This window comes from Halyomorpha halys, unplaced genomic scaffold (assembly GCF_000696795.3).
Source record: "Halyomorpha halys isolate HHAL.00 unplaced genomic scaffold, Hhal_1.1 Scaffold36.1, whole genome shotgun sequence".
NCBI classification, from domain to species: domain Eukaryota; kingdom Metazoa; phylum Arthropoda; class Insecta; order Hemiptera; family Pentatomidae; genus Halyomorpha; species Halyomorpha halys.
In genome coordinates this window covers 299,793-321,501 of record NW_027108624.1, presented here as the reverse complement: position 1 = coordinate 321,501, position 21,709 = coordinate 299,793, and the positions used below count along the sequence as shown (strand labels likewise).

Here is a 21,709-nt window from a genome sequence, read left to right as displayed (position 1 = left end):
GATTCCGTACTATGTTACGAATAAAATCATGAATGATTCCGTACTATGTTACGAATAAAATCATGAATGATTCCGTACTATGTTACGAATAAAATGATGAATGATTCCGTACTATGTTACGAATAAATTCATCTATTAGTACTCACCTTAAAATGAGTTACAAATTTAACTAGAACATACACTAATTCTTCAATTATAAAGTCCAAATCCACTTTGGGTCATATTTTCCTAGTAATGACGTACTCCGGTACACAGGACATCCCACCTGATCCTATCTCATTAAATAAATTAGATATTTAAATTACAAATTCAATTTTTTTGATTTAATAGTTGAACAAGGAATTGATTTTTCACTTCTCAGTTCAAGGGCTCAGAATATAGATACTTCAATAAGTTTGTTATGGGTTTTTTTACTATTTCCCAAAATGGTGTTCTTAAAGTTAACTTATTTTTAGTCTTGTAAAAATGACTTCATAAAATAACTCAGTTTGAACTCAATGAATGGAGGGCATCAAATGTTTTTCTAAGAGTTACTATATTGCCCTGCCTGCTTCCTGAAAGATATCAGCGTTGTCAATGAAAAATCTTGTATTAATGGTCATAAAAGTTTGCATAGTGTTCTAAATATCTCAGTCCTCATTGTTGGTTTCGCATTTCTTGATTTAGTTAAAGATATTGATCCCCAAAAAGTTTGTATAACCAATGTTTACGAGTATGTAAATAAATTATAAAAGCTACTCAATATTTGAAGTGGGGTACTTGATAAATCACAGTAGCACAGTTATTAATCAAGAAATGCATTAAAATTATGCAATACTGATACTAAACTTTTTTTGTGTAAACTTCTTAAATTTATTTTAGTTTTACTATGCTGAATACTCAATGTAAAAAATGAAGACCTTTTATATTTATATATGTTTAGGCAGGAATAGAAAACATAAACATTGGTCTTTTTTTAAAAGTAAAAATTAAATGTTAGGCATATAATAAATTTTTTCAAATAATATTTCATATATATATAATTACATTTTCATAAAATTAATTAATTTGTTAAACTTCATTATATTTATATTATATTATATTCAGGACATTAATTTTCACCCATTTTTCACTTATTTATTCCTTTTACATCTGAACAACATTTTGGGCTCTTTTGCCCATTAACCAGTTCTTATTATTAATTTGTGGACATTTTTCATTAAAGATAAAGAGTCATTTTTATATATTCACTACAAAATATAAGTCATAATTTTTTTTTTAATAACCAGCTTCTTTTTTAATTCATATGTTTCATAAATTTCAGTGCACTAAAATTTGGAGAAGTGAGTGGACATAAAATGAGGGAAGTGCATTAAAAAAGGCAAATATTATTTTTAAATACTGGAAGATCGCTGATTGACCCTGTGTAATAATAAATGGAATATGGTCAGGGTACAGTAAAAAAAAACTCAAATAATAACTATTTTAATTGAGCCAACGTTTCTCCTTACGTTGCAGGGCTAAAAAAGATACAAACACTTAACATAAGTAAAAAAGTAAATGGAAAATTACAAGGGTATACAATAAAACATAAAATTAAATAAGAAACATAAAAGGATATAAACAATAAATAAAAATGGAAATAATAACAGATAAAAAGAAGAAATATAAAAGAAAGTACAAACTAAGAGATGAAAAAGAGGGATAAGAATAAAATCAAGAATAAAGGTAGAAAATGAACGAGACAGAATTCATACCTGATTTGAGAGAAGTCCAAGTCAGAGTGACCCATTTGTGTTGGGAGGAGTAGGATGGCAGTTAATTACGTTACATTTGAAAATTATTTTAAAGTAAACAGTGTAGAAAATATTAAAATTAAATAAACAATAAATGATAATATACATAATTAGGGTGGAGAAGAAATATTTAACAAAAAAAAAGTTTAAATGTATATGGATAGAAAACAAAGAAGAAATCAAGTTAAAAGAATGGGATACAAAAAGAGCCTGAAACGTTTTTCAGATGTTAAAATTAATTTCCTGAAAATAAATACAATAAAGTTTAACAAATAAACCCTGTGGAATTTAGTTGTAGCAGTACAACTAATTATTTATATTTAATTAAATTGTATTTTTGTTTTTTGCATAACATACTGATTAATTTTTAAAATGCATACTTTCTAAATTAGTGTTCTTTAATAGTTAACTCCAATTATAAATAATTTTATAATAATGTTTGTATCTGCTTTCTTATTTAAATCATGTATTTTTAAATTTTCAAAAAGATCAATGAATTATCAAAAGAAAATTAGTATTATTTATCTTTTTATTTTACAAATATTTTTATTCTTATGACACATCGATATAAAAAACAACAAACTAGTTTTCATTTTTTTTTTTTTTTTTAATAAAAACCAGAAACTTGATCTGATCATTGGAAATTATTTATACTAATAGTTCTAGAAAAGTAATTTCTAACAGGACTCTTAGAAAAACCACAAGGAGTATAGGTGGAACCAGAGGTATTTTCGGTTTTCTTTGTTGTTTTTTTTGGGAGAGTGCAACTGTCAGGATGTCATAATTATTTTTAGTATTTTTTAATGTTAGTACATTATATTATACAAATTATATATTTTTTCTTTGAGGTGACAATCATTTTTAATTTGAAGTGTATCTTAATTTAGGATTTAGGAAGAATAATTTGTAGCATTATGTGAGTGTGTGATTTTGTTGTCTTATCCTTTATCTGGAAGGATTGATGAGGATAACCCCATGACAGATGACACAGTTTGAATTAATTTGAAACTATTTAGACCCTGATTGATTTGTGACTTCAGCACTGTACCATATAAGTAAGTTTTGATTTTTCATATGTTTAAAATATAATGAAAGGTTTAACCTTTCTTTATTTGATTCAGATTAATAGAAAATGTAATTACTATTGACAAATAGATGGGGGAAATTTCATTACCTTGGATAGTTTCTTAATGTGTCATAAAAAGTAATAAGTTAGATTAGTTTTCATCAATTGCCTTAATATTATAAAGTTTCTCTATTAAGGAATAAAAAAAAGTATTAATTTACAATTTTTCAGAAATGAATTACTTAAACCTTTCATTTAACCTAAGGCTGACCTTACACTTCTAACTCGAACCTTGGACACCAGGGACTTGTAACTTGGACATTCCATGTTCAAACTACGGTGTGCTTTCCACATAGGTTGCAAAATGTTCAATACAAATAATAACATATAGGAAACGTTTCTACTTTTTTATTTATACAGTTTAATAATCAGTAAAAAAATAAATATCCAGTCTTCAACAATATAAAACCCTAGAAATGAATAACATTAAAATAAATAATCTCATTTTAAATTTTCTCTTAAAAAACTATAAAATTTTACATGAGACAGAATTCAAATATACAATACAAACTAGTTCTATGTTAACAAATATTTAAGACCAGAAATTAACAGGGCAAGATACAATGCTCCGCATAGCACACGCTAAGCAAAACCACTTCTTACATTTATACCACAAATATGATGGGTTAGTTTTTTTTTTATGAAGGAATTTAATGTAGTTTCTTTTCAATTCAGCCAAAATTCTGAATAAGAAACTTATGTTTGAACAAACTTATAGATTTTAGCAAACACTGATGATTTTTAAATGGTACTGAAATATTTCAAGAGAATTGAAACAAACAACTGCTTTTCATCACCGTCTATTGGATACTAAATTTGGGGAAGCTATTGAGTCATACCGGAAATTTCCAAAATCAGTAGTGGGCTAATATGCAAAACCAATACCTAATGTAAGGAGCTAGATATCAAATGTCAGTGTTTAAGGATTGAAAAAACCAAAACTAAATACAAATATATTTATTATTAGAAATATAAAGTGGGTTTATTAATAGATATTTTTAAATTTATTGTATTTATAAGTTGATATTAAATTTATCAATCTTCCTGATTCAATCAATGTAAACTGCAAAGAATTAAAAAAAAAAAAAAGTAAAACAAAAAAATTTGTTATATTGTAAACGTACAAATAGACACTTTACTGTTCAAGCTGTGATCTCATGACCACATACGATATTATCATAGAAAATAATTAACTATATGAGGAAACGCGAAGCATTACTATAAGTTGTAAACAATCAATTATAACATGAAATAAAATTTATAGTTTGAAAAAAATTTACTTTAGGCGTAAAATTAGACACCTCTATAGAATTACTGATATCCTAAAAACTGTAACTGAAAAAGATGGGAAATGAATGGAACAATATTTTATAACACAGGACTAATAACAAAATGAAATTTTTATATCATCCTCAAACTGTTGGAGAGGGAAGTAGTATTCAAGGTATATTACAGTCCATAGTGAGGGAATCTCTTTCAATTATATTTAGAAATTTAATACTTAATTTAAGTAAATTTTATCAAGAATTTTTAATAGAAATGATGTTGAAAAAAAAGTTACAGCTAGTGTAAAGGGTATCAGAATGTTCAGAAAAATGTTACTTCTTTTCCAATAATTTGGCTTATATATGTATACAATGGATATTTAATACTTTAGTTAATTTTAACAAGAATTTTTAATTGACTAAATGTTAAAAAATATTTAAAACAAAAAAATAAATTTAACAACCCACAGACATCTCTGGAGTTTAAAAATAAGGTAGCAATTTATTAAAGTTTGTTTTCTAATTAGTTTGACAGATATGATATAATAAGTAAATTTTTCTCAAAATAAAGGAAAAAAACAACCAATGCATTAGTTTAATACAATGTATTAGTTCTTTAAAAAGTAATGTATGTTTTTAATGAATTTTTTTTCCGTTCCCTCTAGAACAGAAATAACATGGATTAAGAAATGGACAGCATTACTTGAGGATCATAATTCAATGTGAGTATTACTTTTTTCTATCGTGGGTATCAGAAGTCTGATATGATTTTCTTTGCTGTTTATTTGGATGTTTGTTCTGTGAGAACTCAAGTGACTGGAAGTGAGAGGCCTCCACTTTTAATGAATGAATTTTAAGTGTAATTTTAATTAATATATTATAGATAAAATGTCCCAAGAAGACAAAATGGTAACTAATACTTCCTTAGAGTTGTATTTATAATACCAAAGAATTTTAATAAGATGACTGTAGTGAAAAAGTTTTAAAATGACCAAAGTATAAAAAAAAAGCCAAATCATCATTAAAATATGTTATCTAAATATACACATAAAATAGAATTATTTGAAAATAAAATTATTCTTATTTAGTTTTATTTTTTACAATGTGGGTTTAGTCAGGGTCTAAGAATATTTATCGTAAATCATTCTGATTGATAATTAATAATTTACTGAATTTAAGTAGATTTCATCAAGAATTTCTAATAGGCAAAATGTTGAAAAACATTTACATGTAGTGTAAAAAGTGCTATGTACTGTCTTTAGTCGGGATACCAAGATAATCACTGAAGGCAATTATCCAAAATAAGTTAATTAATTAATTTATGTTGATTCCTGCAAAAATATTATTATAATTGAATTCTTTTCTAAAGGATTTTTTGTGTGTTTATCAGTTTACCAATTAAATACCTTTATATTTATAAAATGTTGCTACCATTAATTTATAACATAATAAGGGGTAGTATTGTGTTATAGTATATAATAAATAAACTACATAAAGGAACCAAGTATTTATTTACAATGATTGATAAGCCTTTATTTACAATGATGTTATTAAAATGATTGAAATGATTCAGATAATTTGTTTGCCATAAAATATTGAATTACATTATGAATTGTTACCTGATATATGTTATTAGCTTCTGCTTTGAATGATTCATGTCATGGATGTGTCTTTGCTGTGAGTGCTGTTGTAGCCATCAGTGTCGTCTAAGCCGTGGAGTTCCATTTCTGAAAGGCCCTTCTTAGGACTTCTCCAAGTCCATGCTCTTCTCTAGCCTGTCTTCTTACTTCTGTGTGTTCGTCTTCCAGGCCCCTTTTTCCTGGTTTAGTTGTCCTGCCCCTTTTCTCCCACCTCCACTTAGAGGCGTTACCCTTTTATGAATCTAATTTCTCATTGGCCATAGGTGACAGAACGCCTCCTAGGCCCAAGAGGGGGTGGGAAAGTTTGACATATCTAGGAAGGGTTTGTGCCTGCTTAATTGGCTTCTGATTCTTCATAAAAAACTGTCGTACACTAAAGTATCAATAGCTCTGATTCGGGATCCAAGTGGCAAATAAACACAGGTGTGTATATATCCAGGGGCACTGTGAAAGGTTCCTTGAAAGATATCCCACCTTGGTCATATATCGGGACGTATGGTGAAAAATCTTAATAATATAGATTATTGTTATAAGATCAATACATATCAAAAGTATTAGCATACTTTATAAAATGTTACTTATTTTCTAACATTTTTGGTAATATATATACAAAGAGAATTTAATACTTTATTTAAAAATTTTATCAAGAGTTTTCAATTGTTATGGTGTTAAAAAACATAACCAAACCACAGTTACATTTGTAGGTACTGGTAGGTTGGTATATTTTAAATACAACCATGTTTTACATTTCATAATGGTTATTTTGGGAGAGGGAATTTTTTCCTTCCTCTCTCTTTAATCTCCCACTGCTTTGAAAACAATATAATGATAAATATAAATAATAAGTTATAATCATACTACCTAAGCTCCAAAGGTTTTTTTGTTAAATCTCTATTGTTTTTATCTTTTAGGAATTTATACCCTTTTTATTACTTCTTTATTCTTACAGCATCCGAATAACATTTGTATTTCAGTCACCTATTTGTTAAAATTTATCACTATGTTTGTAACCTTCTTTCCACTCAGTTCAAGCATTTAAATTATTTATTATAACTATATTTTTGTAAAATATACTTTGATAAAGAATTTTTATTTTTATTTTAATGTGAAAATTGACTAATTAGGTAATTAAACAAAATCTAAGATATGCTTACTAACAAAAAATATATGATTCCTTAATGTTTTAATGTTTCATAGGGTAATTGTTGAATTGACCAGGGCAGAATAGCCTGCATGAAGTTGTGTTTTTTTAAAAATTATTTAGGTCTAAAATTGTACTTTCGTAAGATAAATTATAAATAATATAGTTAAATATTTTGCCTTGGTGAGGATCATAGATGTAATAAAAGCTGTTTTGTAATAGATTGTCCTTGAGGATGGCCGAATTGGCCGAAAGGTCAGACCTATTAAGAGAATAAAATGTTTTGAGACTAAAATGGATAAAGTTATTTATTTAAATAACATTAAAATGTTAATAATCACTTTAAATAAAAATAGAGTTTCAATTGTTAAAACATTTTTAGACAGGAAATGGGGAAACAGCACCAATGAAAAAGAAAAGATATAACGTTATTTTTAAATTATAATTTTTTTTATTGAAAATGATTATTAAATTAGTAATTGAAACTTTTTTATGTTATTTTACAGTTATATATGTGGAGATTTGACGAGCTTAAACTCAGTTTAAGTTAAAAATAATAAGGAACAAAAAATAATTTTTGAACGTTTTTGTATCAATTAATTTTAATAATCTCATCTTTGAATGATAATGTTATCTATAGTAAATACCACTGATTTGATAATTATAATTTAGATTAATTATGATCACTTCCTAAAATACTTAATGTTTACACTCATTGACAGGATATATCGACCATTGAGATATAGAGTGGTCGTAACAGAAATAGTTTTAAACAAGAGAACGTTGAATCAGAAGCCACGCCTACAAAGCCAAGGTAAATAAAGAAATCAGTTGTTGTGACAAGATTTGATAAGAAATTCTAACATTTCTTTTCAGTTGTGTCATGTGAAGTTCTGCAATGGCTCACCAGTTATCCACATCGGCCCAGGTAATGATATATTTTATTGTATTTATTATAGCTTCATTATTACATATAAATATTTTTATTTATTCTATTGCGGTTATTTTCGTAAAAAAATGTGTTATTGGAGCTTTAGTGTTTCTCGTGGAAATCACGAATATGAATTTTGTTCCTGTCGAGAATAACTTTAACAGAAGTCGTAATAAAATCGGGAAAGATTGGGCGGTCTCGATTTTCTTTTGAATTAGATGTCTATATTTTTCTCCTTCAGTTATTCATAAATTATTCTAATATTTTGTGTTTATCTATTGTTTATTATTTCAAACAATGATAAGTGTTTATTTTATTCAAATAAAAGTTACTTTAGAGGAAGTTTTTTTTTTTTTAAATTGACTATTTTAACTGCCAGATTATTTCAATGAAGACACGACCTAGCTGATATTAAAGAGAATTTAATTGTACATTGAATGAGCCCTTTAAGATATAATCGAAAATGTATAAAATCAATTCGATCAAAGTAGCACTTCCGGTTGGACGATTTTATCGAAAAAGCCCCTGCTAGGTTCCTGATATAAAACTGCCTGTAACATCTAATTTTAGTTTCGTAGGACTTTTCGTTTTTGAGCTAGATGATTATACATACACAGAACAGTACCAAAATACTTCCCTTTACTAATATATTCCATATAAGTAAAAACTACGGTCGTCGATTACGTAATTTACTAGGGAAGGGACAGAAGAAAAAAGGCTTTCGAGATCTCACGAAATCCGAACTTTAGAAGTTCCGCTAGGTGTTATAGTTCAACTGTACTTTTATTTTTGGGCTCTGTTATGGTTAGGTTAGCACATCGGGAAAAATACATGTTATAAAACATCGGAGTTTTTTCCCCAAAACTACATAAGAAAGTCACCGTTAAGAAAAAATGTTTCTTATATCCTCAATTGTAAAAGCTAGATCCAATTCCAAAGGTTCGCTACCGATCTAAAGCAGTCACACTTCAGTAAATTTAAAAAAAAGTTTAATGACCTATTTTTTTTTTTAATTATAGTTTTTGTATAAAATTTGCTGAAGTGGAGAATGCGTTTTGCAGTTAAACCGTTTATATATTTTAAATGTATTGTAATATTTTCTCAACTTCGTTGTGTTGATAATGTCGTATGTTAAATAAGTTGTAAAATTAATTTCACCTATATTATACAGTAGTTCTTTCATTAATTGTCATATTAAGAAAAACTTTTAATATGAAAATTTAATTAACTTAGGATTATTAATGGAAGATCGTTGATTGGTCGTCTAAAATTAGTAAAAGAAAGATTGTTCTCGTATGGCAAAAATAATAATAATAATAAAACAAAATAAACTGAAATAGTACAAAAACTATATTATAAGAGTCAAAGTTTCGCCTCACTTTCCAGGGTTCCATTAGGGCTAAAAACAAGATAAAAAAACTAAAAGTATTGTAAACTGAGTATAAAATAATAATAGATATAACATTAATAAAAGCAAAAATAATAGAACTAAATGATGGAAAATTAAGAAAATGAGGCTAGAGGAAATATTTATTGAGTGACAAAATGAGAAAAAAAAAATATTACACTTGACATATTTCACCATGCCTTATTTCCTTAATTTTCTGTCTTTTAGTTCTGCTATTTACGTTTCTATTTTTCTTATGTCTATTATTCTATTTGTTATTACTCCTCTTGCTCATTCCATATCTAATATTCATTTTTTAATTTATAAATTACCTTTGTACACCTTATTTATATTTAATTTAATTTACTTTGCTCATTTTATATAATTTTTTCACATATTTTTACATTCTACCATATTTAACTTTGTATTTTATGTTATCTTATACTCTGTTTACAATATTTTTAGTTTCTATATCTTGGTTTTAGCTCTTCAAAGTGGGGGGGGGGTTAATAGACAGGATGGGTCCTACCGGTGTCTGTCGTAAGTCCTCTAAGGACTGTAACTTCGTCCTTAAGGGTACTATTCCTGTAGGCACAGAGGAATGCAAATCCAGACTGGGTACCAGCCGCCGGGCCTTACAGGAAGGTAACTTCGTTCTACCGGGTACTATTCCTGTAGATACGTAGGAGTATGTAAGTCCGGACTAGGTGCCAGCCGCTGGACCTTACGTTAGGATAAAAGGTATAGGAAGGGGGAGAGATCCAGAAAAGATAGAGTAATAAAATACAATACATATTTTCTCAAATATAGCACTAGAATGTAATATAGCACGTGATTCCAGTGAGGTCTTTCAATTTTGGCCTAGTTAAGTCTCTGAGCTATTAAACGTCATCGAGAGGTACTATGTGTAATACGTTAGTTTTCAATGGATTAGCAGATTCTATTGGAATCTTTATTAAATCGAATAATACAATATCTTATATAGTTGTTATATGTTGTTATATAGTACAAATATTAATGTACGGCGTCAGCAGTAGTTCTCGTGTTAGCTGGTTGCGTCATTCCAGGCAGTAGCAGTTTAGGCGGCTTTAGTAGCATAGTTATAGTATATACCAGTAGGTAGCGGCGTCGCTACAGCTCTCATTAAATAATTGTTGTACTATTTGAGTTGTTTTTTTACCCAACCCGGACCATTTTTCATTTATTATATTTTTTTTTGATAAGCATTAAATAATTATGTTAAAACTAAGTAAATATAATAATATTTTTAATAATTTAATGTTGCAGTTTTAACTTGTTGAAACTGACAATGTTCGTAATATTCATCTTAAATTCGCTCTACTGATCCTAGGTAGATTTTGTTATATTCATATTTTTTAGTATCGATAAAAATTACAAAAAGAAATAAAAAATGATTTTTTTCATTCAAGGTAAACGAACGCTAGCTGGTTTCTGCTTTGACTGTAGTATTATATAACGAGAACTTCGGACGCGAACTAACTTTACAAACATGTGTTTGTGTTTGATGTAACAATTGAAGGAAGGATTAAAACTCAATATCTTTGAGTGGACAGGACCAATAACGCTTTTCAATCATATCATTCGGAACTCCCGCTGCGATTCGTTGTCCGTTTATACAAATGTCCACTGTGTCCGGGCGATTGTTCGCTCGCTCGCCGAGCTATTCAAGGAAGCGAGGTCGTCTATTGTCTCGTCCCTTTGTTATGTATCTTCAAATAATCCACCTTTATTAAACAAATTATAACAATGGGTTTAGAAATAAGTAAACAGGCCATTATTATTCTCATTATTTATCTAAGTCTAACAATAAAGAAAAAAATTAATATAATTTAAATTTTCAGGATTTCTTGAGTAAAAAAAAAATTAAATAATTAAATTAAACTATAATTTAAAATTTTTAAAATAAAAAAAAATAATTTAACTAAGCTATACAAGATCCGTAAATTCCTACCCCTACATACTTCCTTATTATCCGTTCTTATCTTTCCGACAGATTATTTCAAGTAAATTACAACGGCGCTTATTCATCTCTATTCCGTCAGTCTGCTGGTGTACCTCAGGGTAGTATCCTTGGTCCTGTCCTTTATACAGTTTTCACAGCTGACATCCCAACCCATCCTAACACTATCCTCACCACGTATGCCGATGATACATGTCTATTGTCAGTGAACAATGATCCTTACATTGTATCCCAAACCCTCCAATCCCACATCATCACCCTCGAAGAATGGTGCAAAAATTGGAGGATTAAAATTAATTCCAATAAATCCCACCAAATCATTTTTATCCTTCGTCGTAAACCAATGACCTCTTGCCCTAAAGTATCCTTTAATAATACCCCACTTATTCCTGTCGAACAGATCTGTTACTTAGGACTGAAAAGACAGGGAACTGCTCGTCGATTTCGACTATTACAACATTTACTAGACAAACGGTCTAAATTGCTAATCCATTACAAAATACTGATCTACATGACTATTATAAGGCCTAACTGGACATATGGAGTTGAGCTTTGGGGGTCCACTAAACCATTAAATTCCTCCCGAATCCAATCCTTACACTCCAAAATCCTTCGGAAAATCCTTAATGTTCCTTACTTTGTCAGAAATCAAATCATCCATCATGATCTCAATGTCCCATATGTTGGCTATTTGGCCAAAACCAGATACCATTCCTTCCATGGAAAACTTCCCAACCACCCAAATCCACTTGTTTCTAACCTGGCTTCTCCTTCATTACCTAATAATCCTCCTAAGCATCTGAAAAGAAGATAGCCTCAGGATCTTCTCCTCTAGAAATGTTATTGGAGTTCTATCAATGGGTAGATTCTCCACATGTTTGTATCATGTCACAATCTCACCTACAGCAAATTTACTTGTATATATGTTATACAGTTGTAAATAACAATAAATAAATGATTAAACAAAAAATTAACTATGTATGAAATATATATAGCAAAAGTATTGTGGTATTTAAAAATTTCGAATTTGAGTTGTGGCGGAATTATAAGTTTTGAGGTTCTCTGGGTCAAAACAAGTCTTACAATTTGATCCGTGTGCCTGCGTGTGAAAAGCTAATTCAAAATTACACATTTCAGGCGGTTATATTCCTGTGATCTGATAGAAACTTTTTCTATAAAATCAACATACCTGAAATGCAACTTTATACTATCGATTTATTCAAATTTTTTCGATTTTCTCTAATACGGCTCTAATAATTTTGATTATACTCGCATGTAAATATGCAATTACATTGTCTTCAATATGAGATAGGTCTTAAGCTCATTGATATGGTCTAACAGTGTTTAAATGAGAATTTTTTTTAAAATCTTCCTCTGAAGTACGTTTAATTTTTTTTATTTGAAAAAATAAACAGTTCCAATCGTTAGCAATAATAATCATTATAAAAAATTATTTAGTTCAAAAATTGTATTAAGATTGTACCTGAGGATGGCCAAATTGGCCGAAACGTCGGACTTATAAAGAAAATAAAACGTTTTGAGACTATAATGGATACAATTTTAATTATTTATTTAAAAAAACATTAACCAGTCTCAAGAAAGTATTTAAGATTATAAATTTAAAAAAAATAAATAATATTAATGAAATTTATTAACATCAAACAATTGTTAATTCAATAGAAATTACTACTCGATTCTTTATCTTTACTAATTTTCACTATATGCATCATGAAAAACCACCACAAAACGTATTTTATTGAATTAGAATAGAATACGAAAAGAGGAAATATTTTGGGGAACTAACACTACAAGACAAAATCATGAATCGTTCGTAGTTTCGATTTTTATGAGAAATAAGACATAGAACAGAAAGTTTTAAATAAAAAATTGCAATGTGTATTTTCGCAAGAATTGTAAATAACATAGACATTTTTTAAAATAAAATTGAATTTAAGATACAATATGATTACAAAGGTATTTATTAAAAAAAAAAACTTTACATGTTAAAATTAGATATTTATGCATTTAGAATTATGAATATATGCTTATAAGTGAAGTTTAATTACGCTCTTCGTAATAAAAATACGAACTTCCGTTATTACTGTGCAACATAATTTGTATTAGTCGGTTTTCAATTAGGCACGGTAGCAAATTCTCAAGTGGTACTTAACCGGTCAATATCACTGATAGTATTATTGAACTGATAAAAATACTGACAGTATTATTGAGGTTATAAAAATACTGACAGTATTATTGGAATGATAAAAATACTGACAGCATTATTGGGCATGTAAGGTAGGTACAGTGGGTAAAACAATTATTCGTATACTTAGTTAAAATATATTTAATAATTTGTTGAAACTAAATTAAATTATTATTATGATCATGAATAATAGTCGGAATTTATTATTATTAGTGTAGAAAATTAGAAAACCTTACAATCTTATTAACAACCAATTCGTTAATTTATCGTACAAAAAAATTATCAGTAGAGTTTAGACTGAAGAGATTCATGAATTGCTTCGTAAGAATTATCTTCCCGTTGGAATACCGAGTTGAAGTGGTTCTATCCAACCTCCCGAAGGCAATACCTCCATGGTGTTTTCATATTCCAAGTCCTTAAAATTAAAAACAAAATAACCTTCCTATTTCCTTGATCTCCTCTCTCTACGATCATTTATCCATTTATTAAACACCAGATCTCAACCGATTGATTTATATATGGCCTTCCATAGAACCGCCTACTTCAGCAAACCTCCTTCTGGAATTCTCTTCCCATCTCTATTCGCCAATCCTCATCCATTCTTTCCTTTAAACATCTATTCCTTCACTTACTACACAACCATACCTCCGCATCAATATGAACAATATATATAGCCATTACTGATTACTATTATAAATTATAATATAGCATAAGGTTATTATGTAATTTTAACCTGCATACTGAAACTTTCTAAATGTAATCCAGACAATTAAGCTTAATCCATGTATTTATTCTTAGTGGACATTTGTCCAAGAATAAAAACATTTTTTCATTTTCATTTTTATTTGGTTTCAGTACAGATAAACAGTTGGCATAATAATAAATTTTTATTTAGATGTAAGCTCATAATTTTCACTTTATAAGTAATCTATTAATCAAATACAAACACAAAGTGGGCTAAATGTTTTATATTTAATTAATATTTCACCAAAATGGGCCGTGAATCAGCCGGACTAGGTTCTGCATTCCTCATTTTTCGAATATTGGATGTAAATAGCTCTTTTATGGCTCATATTTCAATAAATTTATTCTTCTTTAAATAATGTTTTTTTTAGATTTTCTAGTGTTGGTAGTTTTTAAGATTTAGAACTCCGAAAGAGAAATTAATGTTTTTTAAGATTTTGAAACAGCCGCTATTTTTCATTCCCCCTACCTATACTTGGCAGTCTCATCAGTTCTGACTAGTAATTATACATATTTTTTATTAAAGTAATACAAAATTGGGGTGAAATAACTGCCTTTTTTCATCCCGGCTCTTGTACTAATCAGACTTTAATTTAAGTATGATAGCATGACAATAAAAAAAAGTGCAGTAATGAAAGTATACTAATAGTAGGTGAAAAATGAATTACTTATCAGTATATAAAACTAATTCTTCAAAGTATGTGGACAAACATCTTTCACAAGCTGCAAAGAAATGATAAAACCATGAATAATTAAGAACATTGGCCAGAGTCACAAAGATTTTATCAGCGGAGTGTGATAACACTTGTTGACATGTATCATATATCTCGAGGTAAATGGGACTAAGTTGCTTAATTCCGTGTTGGCCTATCAGTGCAAAAGCCCAAGAAGAAAAAAAAGGCAGTTATTTTACCCCAATTATTTTTAGATTGCTCTAATGAAAAATATGTATAATTACTAGTCAAAATTGATGGGTATGCCAAGTATAGGTAGGAGGAATAAAAAAATGGTGGCTGTTTCAAAACGTTAAAAAAAAAAATTTCATTCGAAGCTCTATATCTTTGCAACTACCAACAGCTATAGAAAATCTAAGAGAGCATCATTTAAAGTAGAGTAAATTTACTAAACTGTAAGCCTGCTAAACTGTAATAGAGCTATTTACGTTCAATGGTTCTCCAGATATAGTTTTTAAAAAGCAATATTTCATAAAAGATTAGTAATTAGTGAATTTATTTTGAGAAATCTATATCTCAGGAACTTTGTGACGTATAGTTGTCTATCAACACTCAAATAAAAGCTAGTTTAATGTACTATAAACTAGTTGATGACGTCATTTCTTAGGAATAGTAGTTTTCATGATATTTTCTAAAATGAATTAATTTATAGTTGTTCGGACAATATGTGATTTATGAAAAAACATCTCAGGAACCATTCGACGTACAGATGTCTGTCTGCACTCAAATTAAAGCTAGTGCAATTTACTATAAAATGGTTAATGTTCATCCTTGTAGGATTAGTAGTTTTATGATATTTGAGAAAATAAATTCACAAATTGTTAAATTCTAGTTGTTCGTATAAAATGTTGGATTTTTGAATAAATATACCTCTAGACCCTTAAGACGCACATATGTCTGGCAACACTCAAAATAAAGGAAATTTAACTTACTATAAAGTAGTATATGACACTTACCTTCGTAGGGGTGGTTTTATGATATTCGCCTATGAATATAAATTTGGCAAATGAAAATTTGTCCGAACAACTATAAATCAATTTATTTTAACAAATATCATGAAAACTACTACTCCTACGAAAATAAACGCCATAAACTACGTTATAGCTCATTAGACTAGCTTTAATTTGAGTGCTAATTGACATCTGTACGTCAAATGGTTTTTGAGATATAGATTTCTCAAAATAAATTCACTGACTACTGATCTTTCAGTACGTCCCATGCAACATTTTTATGAAATATTGCTTTTTAAAAAGCTGTATCTCCAGAACTATAGAACATAAATGTGTCCATTAGGGCTTACATGAAGTAACTCCCTTTTTCTCCTCTTGGGCTCTTGCACTATATGATTACTTCACCTGGCTTAATCTTACCTAATTTTACGGTATTATTGAAAAAAAAGATAATGTATTACAGAGCACCGTTTTTCCAAAGAATAAAAATATACAGAACAGAAAAATGTAACAAAAACAAAATTTTTTTTTACTATTAATTAATGGTACTACAGTAGATCTTCTTTATAGATTAATTACGTTTTTAGGTTTTTTTCCCTTTTCTAGCTAATCTTAAGTTTAAGGCAAAGCAGTATTTACGAAACTTGTGATACTTAACTTCTAAATCACCTAACGGTTCTGGAGTATGGTTATAGACGCATTTGGCAGCATCAGATACCCATCCACTAACTTTCAACACGGATCGCTTTATAAAGACTAAGGAAGTAGAACGGAAAGAGAATCCAAAATGGAATTGCAAAAATAAGAATGGTATTTCGTATCTTAGGTATACTGTGAGGTCGAGTTTGACATTCGTTTGTTAAAATGGAGCCCCAAGCTACAAAATGTAAATCAACACAGCGTACTGAATAACATTGAATTTCAAATTCAATTTGGTAATGATGCGGTGGAAGGTATTTGAATTTTGATGTGTGTTACTTAGTCACTCCGCCATTATTATTGTGGAATGGGTATTTTGAAAGCATGCTAATGTCTTTATGGAATATGTTTTTTTTTCGATAACATTCACTTTTGAAAGGATACTTATGCGTTTCATTTTTTTTTTTTTTTATTTATAATTTTACTACAATAATGTTTTTTTTGTTGAGTACTTTTAATAATGTATTGTAACATAATGTTGTTGATGACAATAGACTGATTTTTTTTTTTTTAAATATGTTTATTGTTTACAACTGTACATAAAATACATCAAGTAAATTTGAGGAAATCATAATGATATGGTACTGCCATGTAGAGAAACTACCCATTGGTAGCACTCTAAAAACATTTTTACAATATAAGGTCTCAAGGCCATCTTCTTTTCAGACGCCTCAGAGGATTGTCCAGAATAAAAGAGGGAGCAACTATTAGAAACTAATAGGTTTGAGTGGTTAGGGAGTTGGTGATTAGAAGGAATATCTGATTCGGGCTAGATCGGTTACAAATGGAAAATTAAGGTCTTTGTGGATGATTTTTTTTGTGACAAAGTAGGGAGCATTTAGGATTTTACGAAGCATTTTGGATTGTAAGGATTGGATACGATAGGGATTCGAAGTTTTAGTGGAGCCCCAAAGCTCAACGCCGCATGTCCAGATAGGCCTTATAATTGTCATGTATATCAGTCTTTTGTAATGAATTGGAAGTTTGGACCGTTTTTCTAGTAGTGCTGTAATAGTCGAAATTGACCTGCAGTTGAGGATGTGAGAATTCTAGGTTAGTCGTTTGTCCAAATGTAGTCCAAGCTAGCGGATCTGTTCAAAAGGAGTCAATAGGTTTAATACAGTGATTTATATCGTTATTTATTTAATACTTGGAAGGCGACAGACTTTTACTGGAAATAATTTTCTGAACTTTTTATTTGAAAAATTCTGAATTACTTTTTTTAAGTCTATATTTTTAAGTACACTATTATCTATCGAAATCAGCGATAATCTGCTCAACTTTTATTTTGATGTTATCATACTTCTTAATTAATTTTTTATTAATGAAAGGAATATGGTCCGGTCACGGTCAAAAAGGAACTAAAATAATGCAAAAACTATTTTATATGAGTCAAGGCCTTACTTCATCAGGGCTAAAAAAAATAAACAAAAACTAAAAACATTGTAAACAGAGTATAACAAAATAATTAATATAATAATAGATATAAGAAAAATAAAAACAAAATTTGGAAAATTATGAACATGAGAAAGTAAATTTAGTAGAAAAATGAGAATAAATCAAGGCACTAAGAATCAAGGGACATAAGGTTATTGCCTTGATGTTTTCTTTCTTTTTCTCACTTACCCCTTTGATACATTTTCCTTGTTTTTATTGCATATGTTTAGATTTTTCTTATATCAATGATTCTATTTGTTATTATTCCATCTGCTCATTCATTTTTTTTTAATAATTTATTTATTGATATTTACAACTGTATAACATATATACAACAAGTAAATTTGCTGTAGGTGACATAGTAACATGATAAAAACATGTGGAGAATCTACCCACTGATAGAACTCCAATAACATTTCTAGAGAAGAAGATCTTGAGGCCATCTTCTTTTCAGACGCCTAGGAGGATTATTAGGTAATGAAGGAGAAGCCAGGTTAGAAACAAGTGGATTTTGGTGGTTGAGAAGTTTATTATGGAAGGAACGGTATCTGGTTCTGGCCAAATCGGCAACATAAGGAATATTGAGGTCCTGATGGATGACTTGATTTGTGACAAAGTAAGGAGCATTAAGGATTTTACGATGGATTTTGGACTGTAAGGATTGGATTCTGGAGGAATTTGATGGTTTAGTGGAGCCCCAAAGCTCAACTCTGTATGTCCAGATAGGCCCTATAATAGTAATGTAGATCAGTCTTTTGTAATGGATTGGCAATTTAGACCGTTTGTCTTGTAAATGTTGCAATAGTCGGAATCTACGAGCAGTTTCTTGTCTGTTTAGTCTTGTATGAGTATTCTATGTCAGCCGTTTGTCGAGATGTAGTCCTAAGTAACGAATCTGGTCGACAGGAATAAGTGGGGTATTATTAAAGGATATTGTAGGGGGAGAGGTCATGGGTTTACGTCGAAGGGTAAATGTGATTTTACTTATATTTATCATTAAATTTATACATATCTTTGTGTATCTCATTTATATTTAGTCTTTAATTTACTTTTCTCATTTTTACATATTTTTACATTCTACCATAGTTAGATTTGTATTTTATGTTATCTCAGACTCTGTTTACAATGTTTTTAGTTTCTGTACCTTGTTTTTGCTCTGCAGAGCGGTTCGAAAGAAATGTAAAAAAAAATTGTTAAAAATTAGTAAAGTGTTTAAAGAGATTCCTTAATTTGCCCTTTTTATCAAACATTATTTATCTAATTTTCTCATAATTTCACCTTTTATTTATATCCATTGAATTATAATGATTGTTTATTTATTTTATAACCTTTAGTAAATCACTTATGTACTCTTCGACTATGTGTATTTTCTATCTCTTTATTATCTCTAATAATATTCTATACTTCTACATTTATTATCTCTAAGTACATTTCATTTCTTTATATATGTTTATTTTTAAAAAAATTAAATAATTAAGAATTTATATGGGAGTGGGTAGCTCAATCGTAAGGTACTATGCTACTTAATCCAAGGACCCGTTTTCGAATACGGGTATGGCAGATAGTTATTTTCTGTTTCACTGTAGCGAGTCATCCCTGTGTGTTCGGGAGCCCACCCAGCCTCATGAAGTGAGTACCCTTAATTGGGTAAAAATCTGGCAGTTGAGCGTGATTTTGACCAAATCACCTCCTTGTACAACCGTTTGTCCTGTAACAGTGCTTACAAATTACTGCATCCCTAACCCTTCATATTTTGTAGTGGTACAGATTTATATATATATTTTTTTATAATCTCTTTTATGTACAACTTTTTTTTTTAACAGTAATTTTTTTCTCCTAACGGTTTGATCAGGCGCCATTTTTTATTCCCTCTAACTATAATTGGCAGACTCATCAAATGGAATTTTTTCAATCAATTTTTTTCTCTCTCTTATACTATTAGTTGTCATAATCCAACGAAAAATAAGTTTCATGTGAAAAATCAAGAACTCATCAATTAAAATTATAAATTTGTTTTTCCGTCTTATCTTCAGGTTTTTCAAAGTAAAAAAAAAAAGAAGCTGCTGGTTTTAAAAGAGCAATTCATGTAATACAATGTCAATTTTCTACTACATTTTTCTTTTTCTGAATACGACAAGAATAAAATATGTAGTTAGTTCTGGTTGAAAAGTGAAATGGGATCGATGAGATTTTAATTATAATTTTAAGAGAAAAAACACTCTAACTTGATGGGAGTTATGTTCAAGATGAAATTGACTAGATAACTATGTTTACTCGATCAGCTGTTCCCCTCGTGTTGGTTTTTAAAATTCATCCGCCTCTTAATGAATCTCTGTTGATTTATTTTAAATCTATTTTATTTAATACCAGATCAGCCTGGTGGACCTTACATGGTTAATGTAAGAGTTATATTTTTATTTTTGACAATTGATTAATGAGGGGAGGGGGTATAATCTCACATATAAGACACACCTAACTATATACAAAGCTATAAATAAAAAAAAATTAAGATTATATAAATAGATTAAAATAATAATTCTTAATAAAAGTAAAGTTAATAACAAAAACAGTGACATTTACGGATTTAATAAAATAAATAATTGACTTTTAATGGGCAAAAAAAGGAAATAATTTAAGAAAAAGATGAAGAGAAAAAAAATTAAAATAAAATAAAATTTTAGAGCAACAATAATAGAACTGATAAATATAGAAAACAGGATATCCTGCAGCATCCTGGGTTTCAGTCTTCGGGTTGTGGTTGGGTTTCTCAAGTTGTAGGTCACAGTTCCTCTAATTGTAGGTAACTGGGAGTGGAAATTCATGAGCCTTTTTTTTTTTTTTTTTTTTTATGTAATCCTCTATTGTTTAAATCTATTTAGATTTTTTTTCTTCTTGTTCTTTTTTAAAATAGATTTTTTCTTTTAATTGATGTTTATTACATATTTTTAACTGAATGAGCCGCCAGGAAAATTTAAAGCAAATAACTTAGGCATCTTTTTATATTTCCCGGTATAGATGTGTACTCGGCGAGAGGGATGCGCTGGGATCTTTTGAGCTCTGCTCTACCCCTCACACGTGGGCTCAGGGATCCTCAAGTCGATTGTGTAAATATTGTATATAAGAGTGTAAACTAGAGATTATTTTATTTTTATAATTATTTATTTTCTTTATTAATTTTTTTCATACACATAGTTTGATTATGTTCATTTTGTTTATCCTTCTGTTTGTATATATTTTAAGAGAGATATTTTTTTCATTTATTTATTTATTTTATTTTATTTTAGTATGAATGTGATCATTCATCACTATTACCTATTGCCCACAACTGTGTGGCAGATTGTAATATCTATCAATAGATAAAAAGTATTTAAAAAAAAAAAAAAAGAATTGTACGTTGAATATGGTATACTAATTTTTTTTAGCGACTATCCGGCCGTTTCTGGTATACGGGTGGGTTATCTTATAACCCATACAAATAACCTATGTTAACCAGAGTGGGAGGATTGAGTATCCATTCATAAATAAAAGTCATACAACCTAGGTCGAAAGCCAATCAGTTTGGCTGCAGACATGAGGAGGCTTACGTGTCACTTCAACTCAACTACAACGGCCTCACATATATTATAATCGTACTACTTATATGAAAGCATATTAACCTAAAATGAAAAATTAAAATATTACAAAAAGTAATATATA

General features: G+C 29.0%; 1 protein-coding gene across 1 annotated transcript in view; it reads left to right on the top strand.

Moving 5' to 3' along the window:
* Positions 1 to 4,874: 4,874 nt before the first annotated feature.
* LOC106686942 (uncharacterized) overlaps positions 4,875 to 21,709 on the top strand; it is a gene marked incomplete at its 5' end in the record, with an annotated part of 68,947 nt that continues 52,112 nt past the window's right edge. Inside the window, 3 exon segments of the mRNA XM_014430556.3 lie at positions 4,875 to 4,888; positions 7,670 to 7,761; positions 7,824 to 7,875. Coding sequence (XP_014286042.1) covers positions 7,846 to 7,875 — 30 coding nt within the window.